At 56.3% G+C, this 26680-nt stretch overlaps 1 protein-coding gene and 1 long non-coding RNA gene across 2 annotated transcripts; one reads left to right on the forward strand and one right to left on the reverse strand.

Moving 5' to 3' along the window:
• On the forward strand, positions 1–26437 carry MELTF (melanotransferrin). Its single transcript, XM_067738518.1, has 16 exons — positions 1–199; positions 1996–2150; positions 3266–3365; positions 5833–6015; positions 7988–8144; positions 9291–9358; positions 12274–12461; positions 13201–13381; positions 14066–14217; positions 16888–16984; positions 17948–18142; positions 19093–19249; positions 19349–19416; positions 21202–21389; positions 23536–23734; positions 24182–26437. The coding sequence occupies exons 1-16, from the start codon at positions 151–153 to the stop codon at positions 24262–24264; spliced, it is 2220 nt and encodes a 739-aa protein (XP_067594619.1). The 5' UTR covers positions 1–150; the 3' UTR covers positions 24265–26437.
• Positions 19678–24260, reverse strand: LOC137225071 (uncharacterized). Its single transcript, XR_010943675.1, has 3 exons — positions 23665–24260; positions 20777–20900; positions 19678–20636 (listed from the first exon to the last, which is right to left on the reverse strand). It is a non-coding gene; the product is annotated as an uncharacterized lncRNA (long non-coding RNA).
• Positions 26438–26680: the final 243 nt, after the last annotated feature.

Here is a 26680-nt window from a genome sequence, read left to right on the forward strand (position 1 = left end):
GCGAAGGCACACCCCGGCCGCACTTAAGGAGCTGAAGGCCCGTGCCAGGGAAGAAGGAGGAAGAAAGCTCCGGCTGCTGTTGACCCACTTGGACCCACACCTAGACAAAACCCGCGCCAAACCCAGCCCCAGCTAGCTCTAGACTGCGCCATGCGGGGCCCCAGCGTGGCTCTGTGGCTCATCCTGGCTCTGCGCACTGGTGAGACCCCGCCGCCCGGCCCTGGGAGTAGGAGCTGGGCCGGGGGTCCTGGAGTTCTCCAGACACACACACACCCACCCACCCACCCAGGAGGGTCCCGCGGGCTGGAAAAAGTGTCCTGAACCTTTGTCTCCCAGGAAAGGGGGAAGGCTAGAAAGGCGCGAGGCGCGAAGAAGGACGGGGGAGGGAACGAGCACTGACCCGGGCAGACCAGGATGTCTGGAGGGCTTCTTGGAGGAAGGAGAGGCGCGGGCAGAGTCGTGGAGGGGAGAGGCCTGGAGTGTCGGGTTGGGGGGGAGGTACGGAGGGTGAATGCTCTTGATGGGCGAGGAAGCCCAAGGAGGGTTTGGGAGCCAGAACGGCTCTACTTCTCCTGAGCCCCGTGAGGAGGGAGGCGGGAGAATATTCGGAGGGGAGGAGGAGAGAGATACTGCCCAGGAGAGGGCTCCAGGGCGCCCTGCATGGGTGGGGGGTGGGAGGCGCAGACCGGGACTCCTCGCGTCAGCACGGGCCGCTCCCAAGGCAGTCACGGTCCCGGACGCTGAGACGTGAAGCCGGACCTCCGGGAGAGGCCCGCGGGGATCGCGGGAGGAGGCTGCTGAAAGGATGGCTTCAAGCCACCGCTCTGACCTCGCCAGTACAAAAAATGGACCTGCCACCCCGGTCCGGGCCCGGCAGTTGCTAGGCCTACCAGGGTGCAGCCTTGGAGCACTGGAGAGGGCGAGGGCACCCCCACATTCCAGGGGGCCACCCGGAGCCAGGGGAGGCGGAGGGGGCCAAGGGGAGGCTGTGGAAGAACCGGCAGTCTTGACCCTTGGGGTGGGGATGGAAAGCACAGTCTGCCTTGAGAGGGTCCCTGGAGGGTGGAAATGGACCCAAAGCCTCAGGCTTCCCAGGAGCACAGACATCCCTGGCAGGGCTGGCTGGGAGGGTGAGTGGTGGAGGAGCTCGGGTCTGCAAAGGCAGCAACCTCAGGGAGCTGGGCACCACGTCTGCTGGGCCCCCAGGATCCCCAGATCACCGGACCCAAGAGGGTCCCCATCAGGAGGAGGGGCCTAAGAGGCAGTCCACTGAGGACCTTGTGTCCTGGCTCTACAGAGGTTTACTTACAACGCAGAAGGTGGTTTCCTCATCTGCTTTCTCAGATGACAAAACAGGCTCAGAGAGGTCAAATAGGTTACCTGAAGTCACCAGCTGGAGGAGCAGGAACTTGAACCCAGCCTGCTGACTCCTCACCCTCCCCTTGTCAGGGGCCTGGCACTGTGCCCACAGAGGGTAGGTCTGCAGGGGGCATAATCACAGATGCTCCAAAGGGTGCAAGGCTCCTCGAGGGCAGCCACAACCACTTCCCAGTCTCAAGTCCCAGTTCATGAGGGCCCAGGGACACCACTGAGTGAGAAAACCCAGTCCAGCACCCTCTTGCTGGAGACACACAGACCCAAGAGGGGCAGGAAACAGCCAGTGCTCCTTCCACCCACCAGGCTGTGCTCCAGGCCAGGGAGGGGCGGGCGGGGGAAGCCCAGCTGCTACCTAGGGAAACCCTCCCTGGCCTATGCAAAGGGCCCGGCTCTGAGCCGCGCTGGGCAAGTGCAGGGAGTGCATGGCCCACGCACAGCTTTGCCAGTGAGCCCGGCCCCCTCCCAGCCTGTGACGCCTCTTTGTGCCCCAGTACCCCACAGTGAGAGGGCAGGGTTGAGGCACAGGACTGGCTATACATGCTGATGGGACACATGGGCTGGGGCTGCAGGAGCCGGGCCTCACTGTTCTTGCCCCCATCCCCCCAACCCCGTCCCCAGCACTCGGAGGGATGGAGGTGCGATGGTGCACCATCTCAGACCCGGAGCAGCAGAAGTGCAGTGACATGAGCAAGGCCTTCCAGCAAGCCAGCATCCAGCCCTCCCTCCTGTGTGTCCAGGGCACCTCGGCTGACCACTGCATCCAGCTCATCACGGTGAGTCCTCTCCCTTCCGCTCTGCACAGACGAGAGGGCTCTGACTCAGGAGGGAGCGCACAATAGCCTCATTCACTGGGAAAGGCTCCGGAGTCCTCCCCACCGCCAGGGCCCGGTCGATAGGATCTCCTGAGTTTCCCCCGCAACAAGGGCCAGCTTGTTTCCTGCCCAGGCTCTGGGAGGCCCAGGGAGGGCCCTGCTCAGGGCACCGGTGGTGAAAGGTGTCTGAGAGGCAGAGTTTCCCTGCACAGAGCCCCTCTACATGGGGGACATGACCCGCCCCACCCAGGGGAGCGCAGACAGCAGACCCCTCCGTGGCCCATGGCAGTTACTCACTCCTCCTTGGAGTTTTCCAGAACTGGGCTTGTGTGTTTTCTGGGGCAGGAGGGACAGGGCCAGCAGTCCTGGGTGGGTGCATGGTGGGTGGGAGAGCTGTTCTGAGGGGCAGGAGATCTGCTAACTGGCACGGACTCAAGAGGCAGGACTTCAGTACAGGACAAGGTGTGGAGAGAAGCATCAGGGGCAAACACAAGGGGACCTGGGTTTTCATTCCAGTTTAGCCCCTGGTGCGCCCCCAGAGCTAATCCAGTCACAGTCCATGTGGCCAAGGGCTTGGGCCAGGCTCCACCGTGAGGGTGGAAACCAATTATGTTGAAGTATCATTTTACCCGTGGACCCCATTTGTGTTTTAAAACAAAAAGGAAACCATTGAAGAGGATATGTGTAGGATTCGATCTGCATCTTAGAGAGAAAACCCGAGAAACAGGAGAGTAGCAGAGGCAGGGGGTTGAGAAACAAGAAAGTGAGGGAGGCTCACTTTTCACTACTTTTCATTTTGTGCTATCTGATTTTTAACTATGCGTAGTCCTATAGCGTTAATATTTTTTAAATAACGTAATTATAAAAACAAGGTGAGCCCTTGGTCCTGGTCGGCGGAGACACCTAGGCCCTGGCAGGGAGGGGCCTGAGAGGCTGAGTCGAGACAGTGCTCCCAGGCCAGATGAGGAGGACCACGTGGACCTCCAGGGCTTTTCAAGGGCCCTGAGCAGGTGTCCCTGAGCTCCTGGCTGAGTGCCCCTGGGGCCAGGCTGCACTGACCCACCTGTTCCCAGCAGGCCCGGGAAGCTGACGCCATCACTCTGGACGGAGGAGCCATTTACGAGGCGGGGAAGGAGCACGGCCTGAAGCCCGTGGTGGGCGAGGTGTATGATCAAGGTCAGAGGGCAGGTGGGAGGGGGCTGGAAGGAGAGAGGAGCTCACTCAGCAGTATGTCCTTCTGGGCCCGGCCCGACCCTGCAGCCCCCTAGCTGGTCAGTAGTCCTGTCCCCAGAGCCGGGGGTGCCAGAGACACGAAGGGCTGACCTGAGTTTGTTCTTCCTCGTGGGGAGCCCAGCAGCCCCCTAACCGTCACCCACAAGCTCTTACTGAGGGGCTACCCCATGCCTGGAGTAGTGCGGGGCATGATTGCCAGGTGAACGAGGCATCAGTGATGCCCAGCTCCCCGCACTCTCCAGTACCCTCTGTCAGATGCAGCGTGGAGTGGGGATGGGGCCAGACAGGAAGTGGTGACTAGGAGCTGCAGAGCCCCATAGACCAAGAAGGAATCCCAGTTCTGCCCCTTCCTGTCATTTTGTGTGACCTTGAACAACTTCCACTTCCTTGACCATAAAATCAGGATAGTGGTCCCTGCTGTGTCACATGGATTAAATGAGCCAGTCTGTGTGTACCTGACACATGGTGTGTGCTCAGAAATATGCATTTCTTTGCCCCAGCCCTGCACTCACACCAGACATGCCTCTGGCACAGCCTGCCCTTTGGAGACCCACCCCTCGCCTCTACCTGTCCAGTGCATAGCGTCTGCCACAGCCCAGCTCAGCTGTCACCTCCAAAGAGCTCCCCTGAGCCCTCCCACCCCTGCAGAGGGCCTCTCTTTCCTGCTTTCCAGAGCACTGACTCACTCCACAAGGTCCTTTCCCCTCTGTCTGTTTTTTTTGTCCTCACCACAGCGAGTCCCCTGAGGCAAGCCTGGTCTTCGTCCTTGTATACCCCTGGTGCCTGGTACCCAGCACAGGGCCTCACTTGGTCACCTGTTGAATTGATGACTGTCAGATGACACAGGACACAGTCCAACCCTGCAAACCAGCCAGGCTTTCCACTCAATGACCAGAAACAGCCCTGCCTCGTGGGCCCCAAACACAGCTCTTCCTTTTTAATTAATTCAGCACATTCATTGAGCAGCTACTACATGCCAGGCATGAGCACAGAGCAGTTAGCAAGAGAACCCATTCCTGCCCTCCAAGAGCAAGAGTCACATAGTAAATAAGCACCAAAAACTGTAGTTACAAATGTGCTGGGTGCTGTGAAGGAAGGAAGGGCCGTGAGGGAGAAGATAAGGGCCGTGGAAGACCGGCTAAGACAGAGCAGACGGGAGGGCTTGTCTGGAGAAGTGACATTAAAGTTGCACTCTAGGGCTTCCCTGGTGGCGCAGTGGTTGAGAGTCCGCCTGCCGTTGCAGGGGACACGGGTTCGTGCCCCAGTCCGGGAAGATCCCCCATGCCGTGGAGTGGCTGGGCCCGTGAGCCATGGCCGCTGAGCCTGCACGTCCGGAGCCTGTGCTCCGCAACAGGAGAGGCCACGGCAGTGAGAGGCCCGCATACTGCAAAAAAAAAAAAAAAGTTGCACCCTGAAAAGTGTCCCAAGTAGAAAAGAGCTTGGTGAGTTCAAGAAACTAGAAAGAGAGTGGGGAGTCAGAGGGTGGGACCAGACAGGCTGCTTAGGTTGACAGGGGCCAGGCTCAGGGGTGCAAGAAATAACACTGGCTTGGTTTTCTAGAACTCAACTTCGTTATGATCATGGGCATCGGACCACCCCCGGGCAGTCGTGTACATGCCTGTGTGTGATGGATGCCCTCTGGTCATCAGTCCCATAGCGGAGTCATCCCTGTCTTGTCTGAATGGCCTCTTCCAGGCAACCTCTGGCCCAGGGGAATCTTTTGCAAGGCTGTAGACCCTGGCCCACCGACATGCACCCCATTCGGGTCTTGAGTGATTTGGGACCAAATCGTTCATGTCTCTCTCCTTCTCTGTGTGTGTGTGAGTGTCTGTGTGTCTGTGTGTCTCTGTGTGTGTGTGAGTGTCTGAGTGTCTGTCTCTCTCTATCTCTACCCCTGCGTCCCTGGCCCAGCGCTGAGAAATCACTTTTTCTAATCTGAGGGAAGTCCCTGCCCTGCTCCCAACCACTCTTCTTCCCATAATGTGATACCATCCCCTCACATCCTGTAAGTTCTCCTAAGGGGCTAGACTTCTGGAAGACGAAAGACTTGCAGGCTACTTCTGCTTTTGGTCTGGCTACAGAGCTCCCTTGATGTGTGCAAACGTAGACCCAGCTGAGTGCCAGCTGGCTCGGGAAGGACAAGGGGGAAATTAATGAATGAATTAACATCTCAAGATAATAGCTAACGCAGAGGCTGGAGGGGGCGGGGTCTTGTGATACAACACGTGGATTGCACCCACTTGCTCTCTTGGTACTGGAATGCCATGCACACACGCACGTGCACATCCACATATGTGCATGCATGCACACATGCATCCGTGCACACCCTCGCACCCTTCTCCCACAGCCTTCCCGGGCAGGGTCCCAGCCTCCTTCCCACCCTCACTCCTCTCCTCTCCCCTCCTCCTAGAGGTCGGTACCTCCTATTATGCCGTGGCTGTGGTGAAGAGAGGCTCCCCCGTGACCATCAACACCCTGAAAGGCGTGACGTCCTGCCACACGGGCATCAACCGGACGGTGGGCTGGAACGTGCCCGTGGGCTACCTGGTGGAGAGTGGCCGCCTCTCGGTGATGGGCTGCGACGTGCTCAAAGGTGAGGGCTTGACCGCCAGCGGCTTCTCCCGCAGGGGCTCTGCATTTCCCCTCGTGGGACAGCCTCCCTCCGGGCTCAACTTCACTGCGCCTCCTTTAAGGGGCAGCACAGCCACCTCCCCTGGGCCTCCCCGGACCCCTCGTCGACGGCATCACTCCCTCCTGTCCGCTGGCCGGCCTGCTGCTGCCCCCACTTACATTTCTGCCTGGCTGGCTCCTCCAGGCACTCAACACTCGCCCACTCCTCCCGGGCCCCCAGCACAGCCAAGCACAGGCCCTGCAGGCCCACCCCACGGGAGGCAGCGAATCGCCCAGGAGCACCTCTCACCTGGTGTAGACATGGTTGCCATGGCCACGAATGTGTCCTTAGCTTTACAGGGTCAGAAGCCGTATTTTTTCAGGACCCAAGCAAGCTGCGGACTTGCGCCCAGAAACTCACAAGTGGCTAATCAGAGAGCCACCATTGACTTGCAGGTGGTGAGAAGAGGGCCGTCCTGCGAACAGCATGTGCCCCGTGAAAGTTGAGTGAGGGCAGGAGGTGCTGAGGGGACCTGGCTGGGAGCCCAGGGCCCTGGTTCTGGTGACCTGGACAGAGGCCCATGCTTTGGGCCTCTTTTCCTGGCCACCCGCTGGCCACCCAGCTGTGTCAGTCTGAGGTGGCCCCTGACACATGACCACCTTCTCAAACTGCCCTCTTGGGACCACACCACCCCTTGAGGAGAGTTTCAGGCGTCCCCAAACCCCTCGTTCCTGAGTGTGCTGCTTCCTGGTTTGCTCCGCACATAGGCAAGCACCCGGTCTTTCAGAGCCCAGACTTTGCTGTGGGTACATGTGAGTTGACACCCTGGCTCAGCATGACCTGCCCTCAGAAAGATTACTCTACACACTGAACTTCAGTGTCCTCACCTGTAAAATGGGGAAATTAACACTTACTCCAATGCTGTGGCGTTGGGAGGACTGGGGTAATCTCCACAACATCTTTGCAGAATGCACGGCACAGGGGCTGTGCTCACTGCAGGGACCTGCTGTTATCATGAGCTCAGCTTCCCTCCCTCCCGGTCACTGTGGTGCACACTCACGTGATGCATACACACACACACAAACCCACACACGCACATACACGTGTGCATACGTGCACGCGTACGTGGGCACACCCATCCGTGCAGGCACAGACCCACACACTACACACATGCATGCTGCCCCCACCTGCACACACACATACACGTGGATGCTCTCCCCCCGTACAGCACCGCGCACAAGGGCCTGGAAGCCATGTCCTCGCAGACGGCGCCCAGCTGTGGGAGGTTCCCAGTCATTTGGCACGTTTATTAAATGTCCACTCCCCTGCGAGGATGCAGAAAGACCAAGGAAGGAACCTGCCCCGGAAGAGCTTGGTTTAGCCGAGCACAATGCAACTGGCTCACCCTACGTGGCACTAGAGGGTCCTTGGGCACAGGATAAATATTTGCCAGGAGGGTGGACTCGGGGCCTGGGTGCTGGCAAGGGCCCCAGAATCCTGCAGATCCTGAATTTGTCCCCAGCCAGGCCTCCTTCTCTGCTGTTTCCCTCCCCTCCCTGTGTTTTGAGAAGTGTAGTCTATAAAATTAATTATACTCTTTAAGTAATCATTTATTTCCCTACTTTCACTGATTACACATAACTCCTTCTGAAATGAAACCCTCGATGAGAACACTATCTGGTTGATAGTTGTCCTGTGTGGCCATTTGGGGGTAAACGTTTGATCCCCTGAGCCATTTTTAAATAGCAGTAGTCACTCTCCGACGCCCACACTTTTGTGGCCCCCGTCTGGGAACCACTGAGCAGATCCAGCGCTGCGGTTTTGCTCAGACTAAAGCATGGGGAGTTGGGGAGCCCAGCCCTCCTGACTCCAACCCGAGTGGCCTGAGCACTCCCTGGAGGGTGGGGCAGGGTCTGATGCTATGTGACTGACCCCTTCTGTCTCTTTCCCACAGCTGTCAGCGACTACTTTGGGGGCAGCTGCGTCCCCGGGGCAGGAGAGACCAGTTACGCAGAGTCCCTCTGTCGACTCTGCCGGGGCAACACCGCTGGGGAAGGGGTGTGTGACAAGAGCCCCGTGGAGAGATACTACGACTACAGCGGGGCCTTCCGGTGAGAGGGGCTGGGACGGGGCCACAAGCGCAGGGGAAAAACACCTCGGCCCAGGGAGGGCCCCTGGGGGAGTGGCGATGTCAGCTGCCTCTCATCAAAGCACCCTTTATATAGTCCATGTGGCTGGTTAGTTTAAAAACCTCAAACTGGTATATGCCAGGTGGGATTTGCTCATAAAATCAACATGTTTGGTATATTTAGAGAAGTAAGGGCTCAGAGAGAAGAAAATGGCCCAAACAGCCTTTGGCTGCTCCCAGGTCCCCGTTCTGGTGTCTGAGACCTGGAGGGAGGATGCTGGAGTGGGGGAGCATGGGGGGGACCCGCGAGGCTTGGTGCTCAGGGCTGGCCTCTCTCTGCCCCTGTTCAGGTTGGCACTTTAGAGCAGCCCTCCATGGAGACAAGAGAGTCTCTAACTGCTTGTGGTGCACTTCCATCTGTCCACAAAGGAGGAAACACTCGATGGGGGCTGGCATGGGAGTCTCCCAGGTCCCTCTGATGGCCCTGGCCATAGTGTTTCCACCTGGAACCCGAGAGCCTGCTGGGGCCCCATGCCCCAGGGTGCAATAAGGGAAATGCAGTTTGGGGCACAGAGAGAAAAACAGTTCTTGGTCCTCCAAGCCAGAGAACTCTCACCACCCCATCTCTCCTGGTGTCATCCCCCCAGTCCAGTCCCTGCTTGTTTGCTGGCTGTAGGGACCCAGGCAGCCCCTTTGCCTAGTAGGCCCTGACCTGCCTCCGCCCCTGGGCAGTGACAGATAGGGGATCCACAAAATCCTTGTCCCTTCCACTCAGGGTTTTTGGTATGACCTCGGGAGTCATCTTCAACACATCCTGAGTGTTCAGGCTGCTGACCAAGCAGCTGCCTTATGATCACCTGCTCCTTTCGGGCCCCAAGCTCAGCTGTACAGGATCTATACGGATTCTAAAGGGTCTCTCCCTACGGGAGCCACTTTCTCATCCCCACTTTACAGGCGATAGAGGCTAGGAGGGCTCCACAACTTGCCAGAACCACACAGCCAACAAACTGGGGAACTGGGACCCAGGACAGCATGACTGTGAAACCCGTGCCCGCCATGACCCCAACCCCACGCCCAGGCCAGACCTCCCGAGGTGGAGGATGGCAGCTCATTGGTTCCACCTGCGCAGGTGCCTGGCAGAAGGGGCGGGGGACGTGGCCTTTGTGAAGCACAGCACGGTGCTGGAGAACACAGACGGTGAGTGGAGAGGCTGCCCCCAGCCGCGAATCTCAGGGCCCATAACCCTCCCTGACAGAAAGAAAGAGGTGGGGCTCACCCATGGAGCTCAGCTGCTCTGCGGGCAAGGGAACCGGCTGAGCTGCTCTGCCCCGCTCTGATACGTTTCTGGCCTTGGGTTCCGTTTCCGTGTGAAGATTCTGCTTTTGAAGAAAAAAAGTTTGCAAACCTCTGCACTAGCTGTCATCTACTGTCCCTTCCAGCCTTTGTTCCTTTTCCTGAAGAAGCCATCCCTTATCCCTGGACGAGGACTTGTTAAAAGATGGGTTGGTGTTAGGTGTCGATCCATTATACCATTGTCATTTTAAAATTTTTAGATTTTGAAATAATTGAGCTTTAGAAACGTTGCAAGAATAATTCAAAGAACCCGCATTTATTCTTTATCCAGATTCCAGCTTTGAGCATTTGCCACGTGGAACTGATCATTCTTTCTGTACGTGTGTGTCTTTCCGAACCACCTGAGAATATGTTTGCCCACATCACACCCTTTAATACTTTAGTACGTCTCCTAAGAGCAAGGTGATGTGGACCTCACCACAGTGCGGTTACCAAATTCAGGAAATGTAACACAGACACAATATTTAAGCTACAGTCCATGTTCCAGATTCACTAACTGTCCCAATTCTGTCCTTCGTAGCAATTTTTTCAGGCCAGGGCCTGATCTTTGATCACACATGGTATTTAGCTTTTAAGTTGCTTTAGTTTCCTTTAACTTCGAACAGTTTCTCAATCTTTGTTTTTATTGACATGGACATTTTTGAAGAGTCAGGCCGGTTATTTCATAGAATGTAGCCTAATTTGGATTTGCCTAAGAATCTTCTAGTTTTTTTTTTAATTGAGGTATAATTTACATAAGCAAAATGCACCCTTTTTGAAGTACTGTTCTATGAGTTTTGCCAAAAACATACTGTTGTATAACCACCACCACAATCAAGATAGTGACTGTGGCAGACCTTTCACCCCAAAAGTTCCTTCATACCCCTTTCTGGTCAATCCCTTCCAACCTCCTCCCTGATGCCCACCAGTCAGACTTTTGTCTCTACAGTTTTGCCTGTTCCATAATGTCTGATCATTGCCTTTTTTTCTTTTTGCGGTACGCGGGCCTCTCACTGCTGCGGCCTCTCCCGTTGCGGAGCACAGGCTCCGGACGCGCAGGCCCAGCGGCCATGGCTCACGGGCCCAGCCGCTCCGCGGCACGTGGGATCTTCCCGGACTGGGCACGAACCCGTGTCCCCTGTATCGGCAGGCGGACTCTCAACCACTGCGCCACCAGGGAAGCTCTGATCATTGTCTTTTTTAAAGAATCATTATCTCTCTTTTTTTTGTTAATCTTTCCTTTTAAATCAGAAGGTCCATCATGTAGTCTGACATTCATGAAGGCAAACAACATGAACCAGATTTGAGAAAAAACTGATCTGAAAAAGGAGACCGGATTGTCTTCAGAGCAGGACGATCCTATGATGAGTCAAGCAAACGAGAATTTGGAAGATGGAGAAAGAATTAGGGGTGTATTGGGTTAAACCCATCTCTTTTAAAATGTTGAGGATAGTCTAAGGAAACCTAAGGAAGTAATTTTTTAAAGAGTTGTCTTCAGGCAAAAAGGTTGGTAAGAGGAAAAGACTGGAATTGACATAAATGTTCAAAGTAGTGAAGTAATATGGTTTTAATTGTCCCTAGTGAAGAAAAACAGGAGTGGCAGATCAAAATACCTAAATGATGCATTTGTCTGGAGGGAAGGCCAAATGATCCCTTGGAGCTCTATTGCAAAGGTTTTGCAGCAGTTTATAAATAGAGGAAAGTTGGGGAGTGGGGAGAGAATGACACTGAGTAATTGTTGAGAGTGCTATAAATTACCATGCAGTCATTAAAAATGACCTTTATGGACTTTTCCAAACTATTACTTTCTTGGTTTTCTGGTTTATTTTTAAATAGTGAATAGAGTGTTCATGACCCCACAAATTTATCTTTTTCCCTCCTATTTTCTAGCAGAGGTTTTTCCTACTCATTTTAAAATTTAAAAGTCATTAAAATATTGTTGTGTAGGGCCATCTGTGGTATGTGTTATTGCATGACTTACAATCCTTGAAATTCGTCTTCTTAATATTCCTATTTGGTGTTGATAGTCACTCTTATAAATGAGTTTTATGGAAAGCTTCCAGTAATGTGGAAAAATATTTTTAAATAAGTCGGATGCAAAACTGCCTATCATGTATGTCCTTAACCATATTTAAAATAGTTAGAAAATAGAATAGAAAAAAGGACATGGAGGAAAAATACCAAAGTATTAATAGCTGGAGTTGTGGCTGAAGCTTTGGGAATTTACCCTCTTCTGTCTGGGCCACGGTTCTAGTGAATTCTGTCGGGGTTTGTTTCCACCATGGCGCCCCCGGCCCCTGCCCTCTGCTCAGGGCTAAGTTTAGTGCCAGACGGCAGTGGTGAACTCCTGACACATTTCTCTCTCTCATCCTAAGCTTCTCTTACTTTCTTACTCTTTTTACCTTTAATGAGCAGTTCTGTTTATATATATTGTGTTATTGTCAGAGATCTCAAATCCATTTTATTACTAGAAATTGGTGACACATAAAAAAGGTAAGTGAATAGACACAGTCCACAGAGACACCTGGTTTTGTGCGGTGCAGCCACCAAGCTCCTCTTCATTCTAAGTTCTGGTCTCACCTCCTGGTGTGGTTCTGGGTTCTCACTTCTTGGTGTGGCTCTGGTTCTCACCTCCCGTAAGGGTTTCTTTTCACTGTGGGTCTGTGGCCATGAAGCCCTTAAGCTCTCCCCAGACTCCCTCTCAAGGGCCCTCCCTGATGTCCCCACCAAGCCCCACCCAGGACAGGAGTTGGCTCACCACAGGCTTCCCATCTTCCCAGGGAAAACCCTGCCCTCCTGGGGCCAGCCGCTGCTGTCACAGAACTTCGAGCTGCTGTGCCGGGATGGCAGCCGGGCTGATGTCACTGAATGGAGGCGATGCCACCTGGCTCGGGTGCCTGCTCATGCCGTGGTGGTCCGGGCTGACACAGATGGGGGTCTCATCTTCCGGCTGCTCAACGAAGGCCAGGTGAGTTCAGGGCACCCCACACAGTTTCTTAGGGCGATGCCGGACCTTCTCGTCTCTCACCAGGGTTGGAGCTCAGAGCCATCCTGGGGCTGGGCCAGCCAGACTCGGAGGGCCAGGACCCCGAGGCCCTGCCCTGGGACAGACCCCAGCTGGGGAGCCAGACCTCTGGGGCGTTCGACCTCAGGCCAACTCAGAGTAAAGAAGGGACCAACTGGGCCAGCTGGCAGCGAGGAGGGCTGGCCAGAGTGGGGAGACCAGGGGGCTCAGGCACCCCTCAGAGAAAGTTCCTGGTATTTGTGGCTCTTAAAACCAAAATCAGAACATATGAGCAAATAAACAAAATGACAAAACCAATAAATGTCAAAGTATACCATTCATTAAGTGTGGTGAATAATGTTTTGCTGAAACCGCTGCTTACGGGAGCAGCAAGTTTCTGCCCGTGGGCCACACCAGCCCTAGTTAGTCTTGTTCATCCATATCGCCAATGCTCAGCCCCACTGCTTGTGCCGAGTATCGTCGCACACCTGGGCCACGAGCCACGCGTTCAACCGGCTGAGTAGGAGAAGGCAGAATGCACCGGGGGAGCACAGGGCAAGGAGGGAGGTGGTGCGCCCCCTGGTCCTCAGAGTGGGCGCCTGGCCTGAGAGCCCAGGAAGAAGGAAGTGGTGGCTGAACTGGGAGGAAAGGGTTCGCCCCTGCAGCTGCTCACCAGCCCACACCCCGACCCCTTGACACACAGCGCCTGTTCAGCCACGAGGGCAGCAGCTTCCAGATGTTCAGCTCTGAGGCCTACGGCCAGAAGAACCTGCTGTTCAAAGACTCTACCTCCGAGCTGGTGCCCATCGCCACACAGACCTATGAGGCGTGGCTGGGCCGCGAGTACCTGCATGCCATGAAGGGTCTCCTCTGTGACCCCAACCGTAAGTCCAGCTGTCTCTTCTCCCGCTGGCCCTCGCCTGACCGCAGGCGTGGCCAGGCCTTCTGGAGAGGTGGCCAAAGGAGGACACTCACCCCAGAAGGTGTGTGTGTGTCTCTTGGCCTCGATGGGAACCTGTTACTTCCACCTTCCTGCCTCTGGGGGTAGGGGAAGAAGACTCTGGAGTCGCATGGCCTGCTGTACCCTGGAAACCCCACCTGCTCCAGGGGGTGGGGTCCAGACCTGAAGGGTCTCCTTGCCCCTCCATACAGAATGTGTCAAGTCCTGTCATTCTCCCTCCACCGTGCCTCACTCCCCCTCACCACGTGGCCACGGCCCTGGCTCTGGCACTGTCTCTCTCCTAGACCCTTAAAGTAGTCTACAAATGGCTTTTGCATCTATCCCCCGCCCCCACGTATCCACCACCTACAGCCAGGGAGATGGTATGCCAGGCCTGAGCTGTATACACGACAGCCATGATCTGCCTCAAGCATCCTCACAGCCCCTTGAAAGAGGTTCGGTGGTCCCCTTTCTGGGTAAGGAAACAGGATTAGATGGTGAAATAACTTACCCCTTGTAGCTAACCAGGGGAAGAGCCAGAATTTCCCTTGGGTCTGACTCTAGGCTCCTCCTGCTGGGGGCCAGCCCCGAGGCAGGCCAGCGTGACCACACGCCCACACCCACACAGGGCTGCCCCACTACCTGCGCTGGTGTGTGCTGTCCACGCCCGAGATCCAGAAGTGTGGAGACATGGCTGTGGCCTTCAGCCGGCAGAGACTCAAGCCGGAGATCCAGTGTGTGTCCGCCGAGTCCCCCCAGCACTGCATGGAACGGATCCAGGTGGGAGCCGTGTCGAGAGGGGCAGAGCGGGCCAGGTGGGTGGGCAGTGGAGAGTGGTTGCGCCGTGGGAGGGGCGGCCCGGCCCCCCTGGCGGACACCAGCGCGCCCCCGCGGGTAACGCCCCCTCACGGGAAAGCGCCCCGCGGGGGTGGGTGCCGGGAGCGGGGAGAGCCTGGTGACGGGTCTGGCTCCCTCGGCCACGGGATTCGGCGAGCCCTGCTGCCGGGGGGGGGGGGGGGGGGGGGGGCTGTAACACTCGGGGAGGGTGGGATGGGCGGTCCTTCCCGGCCCTCCCTCTGTCCCACCTGGTCTGGAGGACACAGGGCAGCCTGGGGAGGAGAAGAAAGTCTCCTGTGACAACGCCACAGAGAAGGGGGAAGAGGAAGTGGCCGCAGGAAACAGCCACCCCACCTGGGGGGTGGGGCAGAGGGGGGCTCCCCCCAGTGAGCAAGTGGGCAGGGGCAGAAGGACCGTGAGACTGGCTCAGCTTGGCACTCATGACCCTGTGGCCTTGGGCAAGCCCCTTCCTCTTTCTGAGTCTCAGTTTCCCCTTGTGCACAATACGGGGTGGCCTTGGCTCTTCATTTATTAAACTGCAACCCATCAATCACAGTCTGGTACACAAAAACTGTGCTTTCAGATATAAACATGTAAAACTATGTATCCCCTATAGAGAGATGTGAAGCCAAACAGTACTTACCTTTACTAAGTACAATGTGCACTGATAGTCTCTGGGCTAGTCTATCCCAGTCCCCATTAAACTGACTAAGCCTTCGTTAACGTGCCTGCCGCCTGTAGTTAGAAGCACAGGCCTGTCTCTGAAAGCCCATTCAGCTCTGTCCTGCTTCGCTTCTCTGACTGGAGACTGAGACCAGGAGTGGGAGACGCGCCCGAGGCCCTGCAGTCAGGGATGAAGTCCTACAGGGCTCTCCTCCACCCCGGGTTCCTGGACTCACTTCCTCCCGCTTTTCAAGAGCTACTAGGTGGGGCCTGACGGTGAGGAGCCCTTTTCAAGGTGGTCCCCGAGTGCAGGCCAAGTCACAGCCCCTCAGGTGCGTCCACCCTGCCCCAGCCAGGCAGCACGTGGCTTGAGAAGAGGCGAGTGGGCAGGAAGGACAAGGGCCCGGGATCGTGACACTAACAGTCTCATGAGCACGCACTTCCTATGTACCTCGCACTGTGCTAAGCCTTCATGCGGATTTCCTCATTTAATCCTCACGACGACACTGTGGGGTGGATACGATTACTATCGTACGTGGAGACTGGGGCTGGGAGAGGCTGAGGAAGTAACTTGCCTTAGGTCACCCAGCTGAAGGGCGGGGGGAGCCCCTATCCCCAGGGGTTGATGAGAGCTGGATGTGGCACTGAGGGAGGGGAGCCCAGCGGGAATCAAGGAAGGGGGACTTAGCAGTGGGGACTCTTTCTAATCCCAGGCAGGCTGTCCTGTAGAGGAGCAGCTGTTCCAGGGGCACCAGAGCAGGGAGAGATGCAGGGAGATGCAACTGTCTCCAGGCACAATCATTCTCTCCACCTGAGCTCACAGAGGGCCCAGGGGCTGCGCAGGGGCCTGTGGAGAGAGGAGTAGATCTGGACAGTCCCTGAGAACCCCAGCCAAAGGCTCAGAGATCCTCAGTTCTAACTTCTAAGGTTCTCAGAGGTGATGTCCGGTGTAGCCCTAACACCCATTTCCTGCCTGACCGCAGTGATGCCGGCAAGGAAGGGTCAGCTGGCCCAGCCCCTGGGCTGTGGGTTAAGGTCTGGATTCCTCCCCGGCACCACACCACTGTGGAGAAGGTCTGGGTGGGAGCAAAAGGGGTTCCCCAGAGAGGCACCCTCCAGGCTCAAAACGTCAATGCCACTGCCCGTTATTCCATCGTCGTAACCTCATGCCTCTGGCCCTGCACAGCGTCGGGCACCTCCCCGGGGTGCAGGTGTCCCCTCTGTCCCCGGGCCCCAGCTTCCTCCCTGGGGGTGTGGCTTGGTTATCAGTGAACCTCTTGGCAGGGTCTGAGGAGCCGCCTGTCCGGAGACGTCAGAACGGACAGGCGGGGTGGGGTGCAGACGACCTGGAGGGCTCTAGAGGTTTCCGAGGGAGGAGGGTCCTGGGCCTCTCCTGCCGGCTTCTGAGGCAGGGCTGGATCCCTCAACCCTGGGGCCTCCTCCCACAGACCCTGAGACTCCGTCTTTTCAGACCCGGCTCATTCATCCGTTCACATACGCATTTGAGAAATATGTATCGCATTCGTGCTGTGTGCCAGCCCTTGGCCAGCTGCTGGGGCTGCAGTACAGTGCCGCGGGTGTCTGAGGCTGGCAAGCCGTGGGGAGACCCGCACCGAGCGTGAGAGCAGGCACTGTGCTAGGTTCTGCTCAGAACAGGGCCTGGCAACGGGAGACCCTCAGAAAACACTTGCTGAAAGACTGAAAGACACCCATGAATGGGAATGCCGGTGGTGGTTTGTTTCAGGCCTCTGGTCCTCCAGGCACCTCTCTTGCCTGCCCATCTTCACAAAGAGAGGAAGGGGCAGATAGGGCAAGATGGGATTCCCAGGGGAAGGGAGCCTGGGGCCAAAGTCCCCGAGAGACCCAGCCTTGGCACCTCTGTCAGATCCCGACACCCAGAGCTGTCCTGGGGCCCACTCTAGCCTGGCTACTCTTTCTGTCCCCCTGCAGGCTGGGCAGATCGACGCTGTGACCCTGAAGGGCCAGGACATTTACACAGCGGGGAAGATATATGGCCTGGTTCCAGCAGCTGGGGAGCACTATGCCCGTGAGTGCAGATGCCGGCCACCTGGCCTCGGCTGGGAGCTGGTGGATATTTTTATATTTATAAAAACGACTCATCAGAGCCTTTCTCCCCAGGCCAGTTGCTGTCTATCACAGGCAAGCCACTCTGGCCCCGGGCACTGGAAGTTTGGAAGTCTGGCAGGCTTTGGAGAACTTTCTGTAAAGGGTCAGAGAGTAAACACTTCAGGCTCTGCAGGCCACATACAGACTCTGCTGCATGTTCCTCTTCTCCTTCTTTTTCCTTTTTAACAACCCTTTAAAAATATAAAAATTATTTTTAACTTGCAACTCAGGCTGCACAAAAACAGGCTGAGTGATTTGCCAAGCCCTGAACTAGAAAGCCTCCTTGGCCTCTTCCATCCAGACCGCGTGGCTCACGGAAGGTGGCCCTGGGACCCTCCTTCCTGTCGGCTTATGAACACCTACCCAGTGGCCTGGGCCAGGGCCCAGGTGCTCTGTGCTGAGGTCTAGTGACCTCAGGTGTCCTCCACTTGGACGTGAAAACGCTCTCATCTTAGTGAAAGCGCTTCTGCAGCCTCAGCTATGCCCCCACCTTTCTCCCAGGAGGTGAGAAAATACCACCTGAGTGTAAGGAAAGAAACAAATTCCTCTGGGTGAGGACTGTTGGAGGGTGCACAGAATGCTGAAAAGTGGAGCCCCACGGGCTGCTTCTCAGCAGTGAGGGGACACGCAGGGGTCCCGCTGCTGGATGTGCTCCCTGAACACCCACCCGGCCCTTGGCCTGGGCACTCCTGAGCCCAGGCAGCAGGGCCTAGTACCAGCGGGTAGAGGCGTATGGGGCCAGGACCACTGCTCTGAGGTCAGGAGCAGCAAGAGGGAACGGGTTTGAGGGAGGAAGCGCCCTGTCAGGATCCGGCCCTGACTCTTGCTCAGCGGAGGCCACTAAGCATTAGATGAGGGGCCTCACTGGTGTCCCCTCCCCCAGTGGAGGACAGGAGCAACTCGTACTTCGTGGTGGCCGTGGTGAAACGGAACAGCTCCTATGCCTTCACCCTGGACGAGCTGCGGGGCAAGCGCTCCTGCCACCCAGGCTTCGGCAGCCCTGCAGGCTGGGACATCCCCGTGGGCGCCCTTGTGCAGAGGGGCTTCATCCGGCCCAGGGACTGTGACGTCCTCACAGGTACCATCCTCTAGAGACACACAGGTGTGCAAGCTCTTCTTTGGGGTTGGCAGGTGTCAGGGCCAGCTCTGAGGGCTGGGGTCCTCTCCCAGCAGGACCCCACAGAAGGCAGCCCCAGAGAGATGTCCTCTTCCTCCTTGACATGCCCCTTGCTCTTGGGAAGGTTGGGGAATATTCTTGGCTACAATTGAGACAGTCAGTGGTGTCTGGTTCTGTTGAAGGTGCCAGTGCCCCTACCCACTTACTCACTCAAGAGTGGAATAGTTCCAATGGGCATGGGGAGCAGGGTGAGTGCATTGGCCCTGGGCCTGGCTGTACCACCGTCCAGTCATGGGCTGTCGCCCTGGGCATCTGGGGGACCTTGTTGGAAAGTGGCCAGCCATCTGTATAAGTGCTGAAGAAGACACGTTCACCAGGCACCCACCATATGCCATACGCAGGGCCCTCCCTGGGTGTTAAATCATGCGCATTCCTGGTGAGGGAAAGGCAGGAGGAAGCTGGCTGCACACACACCTCTGTCCTGGCTGGCACCTCGGGGGAAAAAAACACATTTTTTTTCTAACCACCCACACAAGCACATGTAAGGTGTTAGAACTGGCTGTTCCCACTCCTAGACAGCTGGGCTGTTGCTCTGACTGGAACAGAAGAGTTTATGAGGTAGCGAGTTCCCCGTCCCTGAGGGAGTTCAAGGGAAGGCTGTGCGGCCACTTACCAGGGATTGTCACTGGGGGTGCCTGTATCTAGACAACCTCTGCAATGCCCCTGTCCCTGTGATCCTCACAGGAGGAGACACGCCATTCTGAGCTGGGTGGGCACTGGAGCAGATGGGTGGCCTTGAGCCATGGGGTGGGCCAGTGGGCAGATCTGTGTGGGGAGCAGCCCACCCATCTCCCCGCTGGCCGCCCTTTCTGCTGCTGGCCCCTCAGCACAGCCCTTCCTCTCTGCCCCAGCGGTGAGTGAGTTCTTCAGTGCCAGCTGCGTGCCCGTGAACAACCCCAAGAACTACCCGTCCTCGCTGTGCGCGCTCTGCGTGGGAGACGAGCAAGGCCACAACAAGTGTGTGGGAAACAGCCAGGAGAGGTACTACGGCTACAGTGGCGCCTTCAGGTACCTGGCGGGCCGGGAGGGGTGTGGGGAGGTGGTCCTGGGGCCAGGCACAGGGGTGGGACCTTCTGCCGACACCTGTCTTGGCTTCTTGCGTGGCAGATGCCTGGTTGAGAATGCAGGGGACGTTGCCTTCGTTAAGCACACGACTGTCTTCGACAACACGAATGGTATGTGATGGTGCTGGGACACGGCAGGGCCAGATCCTGGCGGGGCTGTTCCCCATCTCCAGCAGAATCCAGACACTAGATGGTGCTGGGACTGTGGGCCAGGTGGCAGCCAGGAAAGGCTGAGTCTAGAAGGCTCTGCCCCTTGGGGATCCCAGGAGCCCCAAAGGCCGAGTGGTAAGAACAGACCTCAGGCCACGTATCCAGATGCACAGATCACATGACAGTCTTTATTTTTCTGGAATCTAAATCCCCATTCCACTGAAATGGTAGAAACCCAATCAATTTGGAGAGAACCCATTCTTGGGTGTCTATGTGGCACCCAGGTGTGTGGGTAGAGGTGGCAGGGGCCTCTCTCTCCAGGGTTATCAGTTCACATCAGCATCTGGTGTTTGGTCCTGAGCAGGTCAATGCCACGCGCAGGGAAATCACTCTGCAGCCCCCAAGCCGTGTGAGGCAGGGCACACCCCCATTCACATCATACAGGTGGTTTTTTTCTCTGGAGTCACCTTCCTGGGCTCCACCCGGGAAGAAGAGCTCAGGAACTCCTCCAGGACCCCTAAGCCCCCACCTGAGGTCCTATCGGGGTGCAGGCCCTTGACCGTGCATCACCCCCCTGTCCCATCCTCTTCTCCCTCCTCAGGGAATCTATCCATTTTGAAGACTGAAAGCTGTTTCCCTTCAACACTCTATTGTTTGCATTTTCTATATACTCTGCCTACACCCCAGGCTTTGAAACCCCAAACACTGGAGGTTAAGTCTTCTCCACTCTGTCCTAACACATCTCTTCCCAGGAACTCAGGGCAGAAAGGCAGAAGGCCCAAAGGGGAGGAGGACATTGGCGAAGGGAAAGCAAGACACGCAGGGAAAAAACATCAGTCAGTATTTCAAAACTCAGATCCCACCCTGCCTACGAAAGTCACTAAGCTGGAGACCAGTTGCCCCAACAGAGCTGGAAGCGTTCCAGGCCCTGTTGCCATACCCTCCCTCCCCTGCCAACCTCCCACCAAGAACACTGGGGATCATCCCCGAGAAGGAGGGAACTGCGTGCTCCTGCAGGAGCTGTGAGCGCTGCCTGGTCCCAGCCTGTGCCCTCTGTGGTCCTGGGCTGAGGGCCGGGGAGGAGGCGGGGCCCTTGCGAGGTTCACCTGCAGTGAGGCGACCGCCTCCCAGGGCCACTCAAATTCTTTTATCTCTGCTCGTGAGCCCACCTGGAGTTCCTCCTGGAAATACAGGAAGACATAAAAATAATGTGATTCCTAAGAGTAGTGTTTGTCAGGAAGCCTTCGGACCAACCACCTGCATCAGAATTACTGGGTTGCTAGTTTAAAATGCAGATTCCTGGTACCCATTCTAGACCTACCTGATGAGATTCTTTGCAAGGAGGGGCCTTTGAAACTGCATCTTACAGATCCATACTTGATGTTATACCTCTTCTGGCTTGAGAACTTCAGCTCTTAGGGGAGGAGCCCATCCCGCCCTGAGACCTGTAACACACAGATGGAGTTCTTTGCCGGGGAGGGATTAAGAGCCTCAGTTTCTCCACCTGTAAAATAGGAGTGATCATACAGTGCAGAGTTACATAGTGCGTACTTCCTATTCCCTACGAATAACCTTATTAGCCCAGCTGGGTTCTCTCACCCTGGTAATAGAGCATAGCAACTGAAGAATGGAGAGGGCTGGGGAGCTGGCCAGGTATCTCCGCCCCTCCGCAGCCAAGGATTTGGGGATCCCCGAGGAGAGCAGCCTCTCTCTATTCCTCTCCCTGCCTCTGCTCCATCCCCTCAGGCCACAATTCTGAGCCCTGGGCTGCTGAGCTCATGTCGGAGGACTACGAGCTGCTGTGTCCCAATGGCGCCCGGGCCGAGGTGACCCAGTTCGCAGCCTGCAACCTGGCACAGATACCGTCCCATGCCGTCATGGTCCGGCCGGACACCAACATCTTCACTGTGTATGGACTGCTGGACAAGGCCCAGGTGAGCCAGGGCAGGGGCTGCCTCACTGGGAGGAGGGTGACAGAGGGGAGCCAAGAGCCTGGGTCGCCTCAGTCTACCTGGAGCAGACTTCAGGAGAAACTGAGGAAGCCTGAGGGGAATTCTGTGATTTTCACTTAGCCGAAGCCCTCCCTCCAACCACTGTGCCCTCTGTCACCTACATCATTAATTTTCCCTTCTCAGCTGGACCATTCTCGCCAACATACAAACCTGCTATTTCTACCATCTCGTAAAAACAAATGAACCCTCTTTGGGCCTCACATCCCCTTGTAGCCGTAATCCCACTCCCTTCTACAGCAAAACTCCTTCAAAGAGCCATCTCTACTCTGGAGTCATCAGTCATCCTCTCCTGGTCTCTCTTAAGGATGGAGACTACTCTGGAGAGGCCCACCAGGGCTCTGAAACTGCCTTGGTCAAGGTCGCAGTGACCCATGTTGCTGAATAGAGCGGCCGTTTCTCAGTCTGCCTCTCCCTGACCTCTCAGCAGCATTGGCTGCAGCTCCCTCTTCCTGAAGTTCACCTCCTTCCTGGACGCAGTTCCCCCACTTGGTTCCCAGGGCCCCACGCTTGCCTGGCTCTCCTCCTACCTCTCTGGCCTCTCCTTCCCGTCTCCTTTGCTGGTTCTTCCTCATTTCCCTGGCTGGTAACCACCGGAGTGCCCCAGGGTTCAATCCTAAGCCCTCTTCTCTGTCGGCACCTGCGCCCATATTGATCTCGTCCAGCCACAGGTCATTAACTACAGTCTATATACTGATGACTCCTAAGTGTACATCCTCAGCCCTGCTTCAGTCCCACCCTTTAATCTCAAACTTGCATCTTTAACAACTACCTACTTGACATTTCAATTTCTAACAGGCATCTTGAGCTGAACAAATCAAAGTTGGACTCCACTTTTTCCCTCCATCTTCCCCACTTCAGTGAAGAGCAGCTTCAGCCTTTCCATCTCCTCAGGGGTCAGCTCAGACTCCTGTCTTCCTCTCACACTCTACTTCCCGTGCATCAGCAAATCCTATTGGCCTAAAAACAAACACCTAAAACACACCTAAAATTTGAACCCAGGCTGTCTGACAGCAGGGCCCCTGGTTCCCAACCTCCCCCTCTACGCACCCCCGACCTGACATAGACTGAAACTGACCTCCTTTCCCTCCCCCCATAAGCGCCACAGACTTGCAGAGCCAGCTGGCTCTCCAGGCCAGTTCGTAACTTTTGAAATGATGTTTGCTCTCATCTTCCCCACAGAGTCCCTCTGTCCCAGGAGTTCTTGTCTCTGGGTCCCTGGGCTTCCCCACGGGTCCCCAAACCCTCTGAAGTGATGTGGGGGAAGAGCCCCCCCCAAGGTGTAGATGTGCCCTTTTCTGGGGAGAAGAACTGAGAACTTTCATCAGATCCTCAAGAGGATCCTCGAGTCCCCCCAGAAAGATCAATAACCGCCTTACTCTTTCTTTCCCCCTTGATTGGTATTTAAAAGTGACATAAGCATTCGTCCATGTTCTCCTGATGTCCTGCATGGATTCATAATGTCTCACATCCCTTCTGGCCTCTTTAGTGACTCTCTCAGGGCGGGAGCCATAACACACTCACCCCGAGGACGCTCAGCAAGGGAAGACAACAGCTGCTGCAAGAATCTCTTGGGTGCTAGGAGGGCGGGTTAGTAAAGGATATTCAACTCACCTAGTACCTTCTTAGAGCTAGTGACAGAGCAAAAGGCTGTCTTATGAAATCATTTGGGTTTGGGGAAAAGGACACCCATAAGATAGAGTGAGGAAGCCTGGAAGAAGAGGTTGAGGAGTGCTGAGCAGGTTTAGCAACCCCCTCAGTAATCTCAACTACATCATCTCTCATTTCTGGGTCCTTCTGCCTGTGAGGCTCAGGCTTCAGTTCTGTATCCAAGAGCTGGTTTGGTGTGATGTTTCTGAATGGCTATCTTACTGTGGTGGCTGTGGTCATCTCTTCCTCCAAATCTGCTTTGGTAACAGAGCTCAATGAGTTGTCAAGCTTATGATTTCAAAGCAGAGTCTTGGCATCTGACTTTTCCTGTTGCTTGGTGTATAAAGCAGTTAGTGGCAAGTGGTACCCGGGTGACCCTTTGTGAGCCCAGATGCAAAGCAGGTCTGCTGTGTGCTTCCAGGACCTGTTTGGAGATGACCACAATAAGAATGGGTTCAAAATGTTCGACTCCTCCAACTATCATGGCCAAGACCTGCTTTTCAAGGATGCCACCCTCCGGGCAGTACCTGTAGGAGAGAAAACTACTTACCATGACTGGCTAGGCCCCGACTACGTGGCAGCTCTGGAAGGGATGCTGTCTCAGCAGTGCTCAGACACAGGTAGGGCGGGACAGGCAGGTTCGCACCCCACAGAGGAAGAGTGGGCATACTCCCCGGGCAGCTTTCTAAGCCTTTCACCCAAAACCTTGAGTGAACTGAAGGGCCCTCTGGGTCTTTGCAGACGATCAAGGTGAAGTGTCCTGGGAGGGTCTGAAACACTGGCTGTGGAACCCAGACAGACCTGGATAATGATTATAAATGCTAAAAATAGTCACCCAGACAGGATTCAGGCAACTGCATAAATTTACATGTAGTATAATTGTGAAAGAGATGAATATGTAAAGAAACCAGGGGAAAGAAAAATTGTAATAGGGTAGCCAGAGGGAGCCCGAGGTGAGTTTAGTGCTGAAAAGTATTCTGCATCTAGTCCTGCACATGAGTGCCAGCGGGCCACAAACAGGGCTCTCGGCACTCGGAGGCCTTAACCGCCTGTGTTTAATCCCTCAGCGCTCGTGGCCTCCAGGGTCTCCCCACTCCTGCTCCTGCTCCCGCCGGCCCTCACGGCCAGCCTCCTCCAGCCCTGCCTCTGAAGCCGCTCTGGGCAAGCCTCGCCCTCCCTTGGAATGGAAGCCTATTCAGAAATCTCCCTAAGTAAGGCTGTTCTCCTCAGTAAATCCAGTTAACACAGCTCAGGGGGAAACGTGTGCAGGGAGAGGAAGAGTGAGAAACCACAGAGCTCCCCAGGGCTGCGATTCCAACGCTGAAGCTTCTGTGATCGCTCCAGAGTGGGATAAAGAGGGGTGTTACAGCAAAGTCCCCCAGCTGGACTGAACAGGTCTCCCCCTCCTGCTGGAACCCAGCCGCTGCCTCCCCGGCGCCGCCTGTCCCTCCGCTACCTGAGGCGGTGCGCTGGCCTGCCTCCCAGTCACGTCCCACCCACAGGCTGGTACAGCCGCTGCCCTGCAGATCTGCAGGCTCCCACCACACGGATCCTCGCCAGCCTTGACTTTGGAAGAGACCGGTTGCCAGGGAAACAGGCTGAACCCGAGCTTCCCACACGGCCCCCTCTCTGCTGGAGCTTGCCCTGCTGAGCCGCCCAGGGGGCCTGCTGAGATGACAGGCCGGCCCCTCCCTGACAGTTCCCACCTCCCCCTCTGGAGAAGGGACACCACAGCCAGCACCTCCCATCAGCCCCCACTCCGTCTGTCCTCTGGACTCCCCATGCCAGCCTCCCCCCCACCCCGCCCCCAAGGATGCTGTGTCTGTTCACCAAGGCATCACCAGATGAGGCTGGAGCCAGACCCCCCGAGGAGGCGGAGCCGAGGAGGCGGAGCTGCTGGGCACACGCAGCCCTTTGTCCTTGTCTTCTGCGGCTCGGCGGCGTGGCCCAGACCACCGGACCCGTGACTGTGCTGGGCTGGGGAGGGCAGGGAGGCCAGGGCTGGGCCCTAGGGGTGAAATCCTCAAGGGGTCTTAGGACGAAGTGCTTCTCAGAACTTTTACTAGGTGGGGGCTTGATGCAGGGTTGGGGGTCTAAAATCTCGCCTAAATACCTGTCTGTGGTAAGGCCAGCAGGCCTCAGAACCGGACGTGCTCTGTGTGCCCTGTCCTTTGGTGATTCAGCTGCACCCGGCTCTGTCCTGGGGCTAAGCCCAGTCAGCAGGAATCCCCTCTCCTGTGTTTGCTCCCCTTAGGCGGCATCTCAGATTATCCCCTCCTACCCCAGCGTGATGTCCACTGCTCTGGAGCTACTCCTGTATCTCTAGCAGCGGTAGGTTCCTCCAGACTGAAGGGTTCAGCCTCTAGGGTGGCCCAGTAATCTCCAGGCCCTGGAGCAGCAGGCGGCCCAGGTCGCTAAGGCAGCAGGAGGCCCTCTGAAGGGCCGGGAAGGGGAAGATGCCATTCTCTTTGTCAGAGGAGCTACAGGCCAGGTGAGGTGCTGAGAGGAGCTCCGTCTCCTCAGCTGTGAGCCCAGGGTCTCCTCGCCCAGCCGTGCACTGACTGGGCCCGAGGGCCACTCACTCCAAAGGAAGTGTCCCTCCTTCCCATCCCCTTCGAGTCAGTGGAAAGTGTCTGGAGCGGGTCTCCATGATCGTCACAGTTGTCTGAAGAGCAAGAAAAGTTTCCAGAACTGCCAGCTCTTACTCTGAACTCTGCTCCCTGAAAAAAGTAAGAAGAGAAGAAACAGGAGTGAGCCACCCTCGTCAGCAGACGGGGAGCCGCGTGGGCCTGGAGCTATTTGCATCTCAGTCTGCGGGGGCTCTGGGGATGCTGATGACAGGTTGGGCTCCCAGCACTTCGCCGCCACCCGTGGGCGCTGGGGTGGATCCCTTCCGCCCTCAGCAGGGAGCGAGGCCGCCGGCAGTGTCCCGGCCGTAGTCACACGGTCCTGAGGAGTCCTGGCCCCCGCCCCACTGTGAGAAGCCAGGACGACCCGGCTTCGGCTACCCAGTGTGTACCCTCTTCACTGGAGGAGCAAGTGATTCTTCTCTGACCTGATGATTGTTTGATTTTTTTTTTTTTTTTTTTTAAGGGAGATCTGTGCAGTGAGAAGTGTATTTCTGTGTGGCCGCCCTGGGCCGGGGTGGTGCCCAGGGTGTAACCCTGTACTGTGAGCCTGCCGAGGGTGTGACCTGTGGGCGTCTGATTTTCAGGTGACAGCAGGGGGCCAACGCTGGGTTAATGCTAATGAAAGATGTTGGTTTGTTTTTTAAATAAAGCCAAACAGCCCTGCACCTGCTGAGGCTTGGATTCTGATAGAAACCTGCTGCTGACGATTAGTTTTTTCCTCTTAGGTGGTCAGAGGCCTACGTGCCCCAGGCCATCCCCCTGCCACCCTGAATGGCAGATTCCACTCAGAGCCAGAGTCAGGAACCAGCCAGGGCCTCCAGCCAGGGAGGCCTCCAACTCCCTTCTCCAGTATGGACTGGTTCTCTGGCCTTAGTCGTCCCAGCACATCCCGGCTGCCTCCACCCTCTCGGCCTCTTAGGTGTCCGTTCCTCTGGG

The sequence above is a fragment of the Pseudorca crassidens genome, chromosome 5, assembly GCF_039906515.1.
Source record: "Pseudorca crassidens isolate mPseCra1 chromosome 5, mPseCra1.hap1, whole genome shotgun sequence".
NCBI lineage: Eukaryota > Metazoa > Chordata > Mammalia > Artiodactyla > Delphinidae > Pseudorca > Pseudorca crassidens.

Coding starts and splice junctions, on each gene's coding strand:
- MELTF (XM_067738518.1), top strand. CDS start 151: ATGCGGGGCCCCAGCGTGGCTCTGTGGCTCATCCTGGCTCTGCGCACT. Junction 9,359..12,273: donor GGTGCTGGAGAACACAGACG/GTGAGTGGAGAG, acceptor CCATCTTCCCAG/GGAAAACCCTGCCCTCCTGG. Junction 12,462..13,200: donor GGCTGCTCAACGAAGGCCAG/GTGAGTTCAGGG, acceptor CTTGACACACAG/CGCCTGTTCAGCCACGAGGG.